At 42.6% G+C, this 7621-nt stretch overlaps 1 protein-coding gene across 1 annotated transcript in view; it reads left to right on the forward strand.

Annotated features, from left to right (window-relative positions):
* The first annotated feature begins 493 nt into the window (after positions 1-493).
* MPPED2 (metallophosphoesterase domain containing 2) overlaps positions 494-7621 on the forward strand; it is a 212018-nt gene continuing 204890 nt past the window's right edge. Inside the window, exon 1 of the mRNA XM_004708259.3 lies at positions 494-730. Coding sequence (XP_004708316.1) covers positions 603-730 — 128 coding nt within the window. The 5' untranslated portion in view covers positions 494-602. The remainder of the gene's footprint in view (positions 731-7621) is intronic.

Genomic DNA, 7621 nt, shown 5'->3' on the forward strand with positions numbered 1-7621 from the left:
TCTGTGATGAGTATAGTATCTTTACACGTACCTTTGTCTTTGTGTTGCATGGCTGTTTTAATCACTGTGATGTCCAGCTATTGTATGACACCAACTTTGCAGAGACCAAACGTTCCAATTAGCAGGGAAGGTTTGGAAGATTCTCCACTTTGAGCACAAGCCATTTATAGCTAGACACCATGGCAACTGTGACTGTGCCCCTTCCGTAATTCACATTAAGTGCCATAATTATAATTAAAGAGGAAAACTCAGTTCGAACGCCATTGAGATGATTTGCTGGCAGGCGACAATGTCATGTCAGGTGCAGTGTCCATTCGGAAGTGTATGCAGGGAAGTGTTGGGAACCGTTGTATCCACGAAGCAGTGACAAAGGTGCATATTTTTTTCCTGAACCAGATTTGAGTTGAAATATCACATTTCAAATCTCTTCGAAGACCTTCTTACTCTTTGTTCTCATTGTAAACCTTTTCTTTTTTTCCAGAAATTCACAGCGGTGTTTATGAGGAGGTCCTTGGATTCTGAGGTTGGCTGAAACACACCATGCCTGCTTCCATCCTTTGTTCCGGAAAGTTGTGAATTGCTCATGCCGATAAGGAGGAAGGATGGCACATGGGATTCCTTCTCAAGGCAAAGTTACCGTAACGGTGGATGAGTATAGCTCAAACCCCACCCAGGCCTTCACTCACTACAACATCAACCAGAGCCGATTCCAGCCACCACATGTGCACATGTAAGTATGGCTCATGACCTTAAAATAATCCGCACTCAAGAAAATGTAAATAAAGTACTGAAAACAGCTACCAGTGGTTTCCACTGAGGAGAATAGGCATTAAGATCATTTGCAACACAAACAGATGTATCTGTGGCTCCAAACACAACTTACAGGTTATCTGTGTAACATGTTGTGTTGCCCTAGCACTTTTAGCAATCTTTTGACATTAGACATTCACTTCCCCTGAGGGATGGTGGAGTAGGTCTTCCGGGTTTCATAGGTGAGAACAGAGAAATTGAAAGCCCAGGTGTAATGCCACTCAGTCCATTTGGACAGCCTCCTGATCCCCACTCAGCTTGCTTTGCGTGGTATTACTTGCTTCCATGATGAAATATAGCTTCATAATTTCGGTAGTGTTTTTACCCATACCTCAGTCGATTACCCCTTTACATTCAGCTGGGAAATAGGCCTAATTGGTCCTAATTGTCCAGTCACTGCTCAATGCGTTGTCTTGCCTGTTGCTGGTAAAATGTGTGTTGCATGCTGCAAGACTTGAACAATGAGGGAAACAGGATGAAGGGACAGTGGAACAGTTGGTCCTAAGGATTACACTTTTTCTCACTCCCTTACGCGGTTTAAGCCATATTGGGAGAGAAACTCAGGCAAGGATTTTGTAGCACCTGGTTGGTACACCAACTTCTTTCGGGTCCTCTGCTATAGTCTGTGCTGGGCTTTGAGCAGAAGGGGGCAAAAGGTCACCACCTCCCTTGTTTATTTAGGGCCTGGTGCTCATTCTCTGTGAGAGCCTGCCAGTGTCTAACATGGGCCTTTCATAGGAGGCCTGAACCTCTTTGAAAACCATTGTGTAGTCGAGAGAGAAAGGAGGTTAGAGCTCTGTTGACTGTTTTTGCCACTCCTGGCAGAACTGGGGCATGACCAAGCCACAAGCTCTTTAAAAAAAGTAATTGTTTTAGTTGACCATTTAAAAAGTAGGAGACCCCCAGCCCACCCCAAACACACACACACAGTCATAATACCCGCTTAAATTTAGAAGCACTAACCCAACAAAAGGTCTTTCCCTGGACTGTCTGGGTAGGCACGAGGCTGTGCCTTCTACAGGGAATTTTCTAGAGTCATTCCTTTCCCTGCAATGAGATTTCTGCAAAGGGGTCAACGGGAAAGTGACACGCTCAGGTCAAAGCAAAACAAAACAAAACAAAACGGCATTGCCATTCATAAGTGCGGAGCTACTTCCAAACAATTTAATATTTTTTATGTTGAGGTATAATCATGATTATGAAAAGTTGAGCCCTTAGGATTTTAAAGAAACATTTTAAAGATGAATATGGTTTTTTTTCAGTCAAAATAGTTTTTCTGGTGAATAGCTATGTGCACATCTTCAGTAACTCTCTCGCTTTCGTTTTTATGCATTTCCTTCTCTCTGCTTCAAATACGTTATGAAATGTGTGCCGGCCAGACGTCAGCTCTGTGTGCCAGTGGTGTGATGCTTTGTATTCCGGGCTCACCAAGAACTTTGCAGATCCTGCTTCCAATCAGGCAAAAAGCAGTATATCTTGATCTGAAGTCCTTGGGGAATGACTGGTGGCGAGGCCCAGCCTAATGTTTGGGCCTTTCAGTCTTGCCCACAACATTTCTCTGGTACACAGTGAAGGCACACGCATCTTTCTAAAATCCTGTAACCTTAGAACTGACCTGCTTAGATGTAGCTCAGAAAAAATTGAAGGATCAAATTATTCCGCTTGCAAAAGTCTGTTTTGCCTACCCAACTGTGGAGATGTTTTATGATACTCTTGACCTGGAACAGAGAGAGGGACCTTCACAGTCTGGCTCCAGCTTTACCATCATCACCTGACTCCTCTACTCCAGCCCCAATGTTGGCTCACTGTCATACGAACATGCCTTGGGCCTTTCCGGCGCAGTGCCATTCCTTTCTTTTTTACTCCCAGCAGAGACAGCCCACGTACATGCTATTCTTCAAGTGCCTCAAGACGACTCCAGGCCCCTCCATTTCTGTAGCATTTCTTCTACCAGCCTCCGTCCACATTGGGCCCTGACATGACACTCCTAGTCTCTTGACATTACTTCTTGCCACCACCATTCTTTTTTATACGAAAGAATCCGCTTGACAATATATCAAGCCAGATCTACTGCTGTTGAGTTACATCTGACTCATAGCAACCATGTAGGACAGAGTAGGACTGCTGTAGGGTTTCCAGCGCATCTTTCTCCCATAGGGCAACTGGCGGTTTCAGATTGCTGGCCTTACAGTTAGCCGCCCACACGTAATCCACTTTGCTCCATAAAACTCACACTGCCACTGAGATGATTCTGACTCACAGTGCCCTACAGGACGCAGTAGAGCTGCCTTTGTGGGTTTCTGAGGCTGTAAAATGTCTTGGGAGTAGAAAGCTCATCTTTCTCCTGTGGAGTAGTTGGTGGTTTTGAACCACTGACCATAGGGTTAGTAGCCCAACTTGTAACCCAGTCCTAGCAAGACTCCTCCAGGGAGGAGGGATGCCCATGTGTGCATATGTGCTCACGTGCACAACACATACACATGTATAGATTGTGTGGAAAATGGAATTAAAATGTAATGGAATTGTTTACCCTTCGCAATGGAATTTTTCCACCAATTTTTTGAAGTGTTTACATATCAAGAAAAACATATATCAAATGTATGTGTATGTTTACATACATGCCTTCCTCTTTTGACTATCTTGCTTACTTCATAAAGGCAGGAATTATGCTTCTGAACGCGTAATAGATTTTCAGAAATCCTGATGGATCGCTCAGTGCATCAGTTGATGAGTTTCACCCTGACAAGAGAAATTATGCTTGTTGTTGGGAGATTTTCATGGCATCTTTTCTATCACCTCGTGGCCTTTTGCAAATTTGCATGAAGACGCTCATAGTCCACATATGGGATTCCCCTTTGCCTTGGCCATATGCTCACTTGCTTGAGAGGACCTTGTGGTTTTGTGGGCTTGCCACTCTAGGGCAGTGACTGACCGCTAGTAGCTGTTGCCATGTTTGGAGTGACTGTAGTCTTGTTCAGTTTATATTTGTTCAGGTTTTCTGAAATTTTCAACATGTCTCAGCAGAGCTTTGCTCCTCTCCCTAAAGCTATTTTGTCATTACCATTTGATTAGCTACTTACTTATTTTGCATGGGATTCATAAAACACTTGCGTTCCTTTATTACCTGACACAGGGGAAGTCGTTGAGGCATGTCTTAGGACGACCTGTGACGGATCACCTAGATTGGTGTCAAAATCCCAGCCCCTTAAATCTGTTTGTTTCCCCCTGTCCCCCCTCACTCATACAACCTACTGGGGGTAAGTTAGGATTTTTTGCACTCTAAATAAAGAATAACCTACTTCTCATTGGGCCATTTATTGGTCTAAGTTTACTTACAACTTACCTCAATGATATATATATATTTTTTAGCCCCACCATACTAAGGTTGGATTATAGTTAAAACAGTATTCATGTGCAAGATGTTGCTGGGGGGCAGAGATAAACAGGATGTCCTCATGCCAAGTTCATTATTGATTTCAGAGCTGATGTTAACAATTGGCTGTAACCGGTCTCTTACTGCTGTTGGTCTGGTTTTCACTGGCAAGTTCTGACAAAGTTGCCTTTGAAAGCCTTCTAAGGGTCATTGGTCTGGATCTCCGCCTGTGACTTTAGAGAGTTTTGTTTTGTGTGTGTTTCAAAGAAGAAATGACATCTAAACATAGGAAAGAAAATTGAAGAACAGCTGAGCGTAGAAGAGCAGATTTTATGCAGCATTCATGTGTAACCTCTTACCCAGACACTTGAATGCACTGGCAGAAGTGGTGATTGAAAACCAGCAATCAACAGGGCTTCATCCCCCCCCTCCCCAACCCTTTCCCTTATCGAAAGCAAAATGCTTTGAACAGTATTTAGTATTTTCAATGCTACTGGGGAAAGGTGCTGGAGGGATCAATACATACCTAAAAAATAGCATACGTATTTTGGGTTGAATTGTCTGAGGTCCAATAAAAGATTATAAAACCTTAATAGTAGGGTCCCTATCTGTCTCATCTATTCTAGACATCCTCTCAGTCCCAGCCAACTTAGGACAGTTGGTTACCCTCCTGGGGTCAATTCCTCATCTTTTTGCTGTTGGGATTGGTTATTAGGAATTCAGATGAAATTCTGCTTACTGTTGTGACCCTGTCCTTGCCTGTGCCTCCAGGTGTTACAGCTCTCCTGTTCTCACTATTGTACCCTTGTTTTAGGGAGGGCAGTGTATGTAACCTGGTGACCAGGTTGACGTCATGAGTAGAATCTTGAGTGTTGGATATAAAACTCGGTCGTACTACTTATTAGCTGTGAAGCCAGCTGTGGAGAAAAGACGCGTTTATTTTTTCCTTAATTTGTGGAATATAAGCATAGCGCGTGCCTGAAAAGGTTTTGGGGGAAGATTTTTAAAAGTATTTGTCTGTAACGTTCTTAGAGGTGTGCTTAGTAGGTAGTTAACATCTAATGGTGTTATCTCTTATGATACATTGTTATTTTATTGATTTTGGGTTTTCTATGCTGTCTCAAATTCATTTGAAAGTCAGTGAAATATGTAAGAAAGGTGCCCATGATAAGCCAGAGAGTAACCCATCCTCCCTTTTGTATGAGTTAATTTTGGCCGCCATCCTGGCTCTCAGAGAGCCTATCAAAAGCCTATCAACTACCTAGGTACCCTTGGTAGTTGCAATGGATGAAGGAATCCTATCAACCAAATGTTGCTTGCTTGTCTTTAATTGGATTAGAGTGGCTTTCATCTACTTGGGCTAGATCCAGGCCCTTGTCCTGCCTGTCAGTGTCTTAGACTTCCCATCTATGGTAGTGGTTAAAACAGAAGCATCATGTTAATCATAATTAACCAGGGCTGAGTGCACAAGACACAGCCAAGTTTTGGTGGCTGAGAATGTGTTCTGAAATCAGAGATCGATGAACAAATGCTACTCCTTCCAGTTGCTGGGATAGCTAGATTTTGAAGGCCAAATTAGAGAGGGTCCGTCTTCTCATCATAAAATAAGCTTACCAACCAGCCAACACGGTTGTGAGCTTTAAATTAAATGGTGTGTATGGTGGTAATGCCTGAAAGAAAGCACTTGATAATAAATACATGGTATGATAATAGATATGCTTTTGTGTACTAGGCTGGTAAACTTGAAATATGTTTTGCATATTGTCTTTTCAAAACTTTCTGACTGTATAAAAACTGAGAGGGTTAACTTGTGTTCTTGTTGCATTGCTGTGTTGTGACATCCTTGGGAGAAAGATGAGGTCACCTGCTCCCCTAATGATTTACAGTCTCAGAACCTCAAAGGGATGCCCTCCTGGGTCCTGGCGACTCAGAATTGATTCAGTGGCAGTGAGTTTATTATTTGTTAGTTTGTTTGCATCTTTTGGTGTTGGTTGGGCATTACTATTTCTTTTAATATTCATTAATTTAAAAAATAATGATTGTACATCATATAGCCATTCAAATACATTGACCACCTCATAGGATAAGGAAGACCAGATTTATAATGCTATCACAATAATTGCAAAAGTGGTTCACTATTTTAATAATTTAAAAACTTCTCTAGCTTTTAGAACTTCTGAGTAGTCAGTGATTCCATACCAAATTCTTGCAGGATTTTGTCTGTCTGCCTTGAGGTTGCAGTTTTATCCAGTTCAAGAAAGTAGCAGAAAGTAAATGTTTGTGTCAGGTTTAGATTAGGTACGTTTAGGTTTAAAAACAAAACTATGGAAGAGCGTTCTAGAAAGAGGCTGTGTGATTTAAAAAGTGACCAGAAGGCCAACTGCCAACATCAGCTCACCCACTGGCATCAAGTGGATTCTGACTCAGACCGAGTCACGGACCGAGGAGAACCGCCCCGTGGGTTTCTGAGACTGTGACTCTATGGGAGGAGAGGCGGTCTTCCTCCTGGAGGAACGGGCGCTTCACTACTGCTCACCTGGTGGTTAGCAGCCCAGAGTCCCTAATACCAATGCTATTGGTTATCTAGTGACTAAATTTTGGGCAAGAACTTTCACATTATTTTATATACTTTTGATTAATTTAAATTATTTTCTTAACCGTGAGATGCTTTTGTGGTGAAAGCATTTTTTTGAAGAACAGCTTTGTCTGTAAAAGCTCTCCATAAGGCAAACCCCGCTCTGTCTCTGGGCCTTGCCTCCTTGGCTGCCACCTTCTGCTCTGTGTGCATTACAATCAAGGACTCGTGCGTCCGCTCCATGGACTTCAACTTGCTCCTGTGTGAGAAGATGGAGCACAGCCAAGGATGCTGCCTGCGTCTTAGTCCTTTAGCTGAAGGACATTATTTTTTCCTTTAAAACTTTGTGAAGTTGAGAAGCAGGGCCCCAAACCAAAAACATTGAAAATAGTTACTGTCGATTCTAACACATGGCAGCTCCTTGTCTATCAACCAGAGTAGAATTGTGCCCCATAGGGTTTTCAGTCTCTGAGACATCGGAAGCAGGGCTTTATCCAAGGCGCCTCTGACTGAACTAGAACCACTGACCAAGAAATATCCTCAAATCCATTTTTTTTTCAAATGGACAAAATATACAATGTACATAAATATTCTGTCTAATAAACTGCTTTACAGTGTTTGTTGGATCCTAGTCCTGCTAGGAGACCTGCTGGTGTAACCAATGAATGGTTATTCATTGGGCTTCGACCCTCAAGGTCAGCAATTTAAAACCACTAGCTGCTCCGAAGGAGAAAGATGGGGCTTTCTACTCCCATAAGAGATACAGTCTTGCATTGGGCCTCCACTCAAGTACTCCCTCAATGCAAGAATACTTTCTTCTATTAAATTGGCATTCTATGATGCTCACCTTCCCGACACAACTG

This window comes from Echinops telfairi, unplaced genomic scaffold, assembly GCF_000313985.2.
Source record: "Echinops telfairi isolate 266 unplaced genomic scaffold, ASM31398v2 ScPeMD7_60;HRSCAF=208, whole genome shotgun sequence".
Lineage (NCBI taxonomy): Eukaryota > Metazoa > Chordata > Mammalia > Afrosoricida > Tenrecidae > Echinops > Echinops telfairi.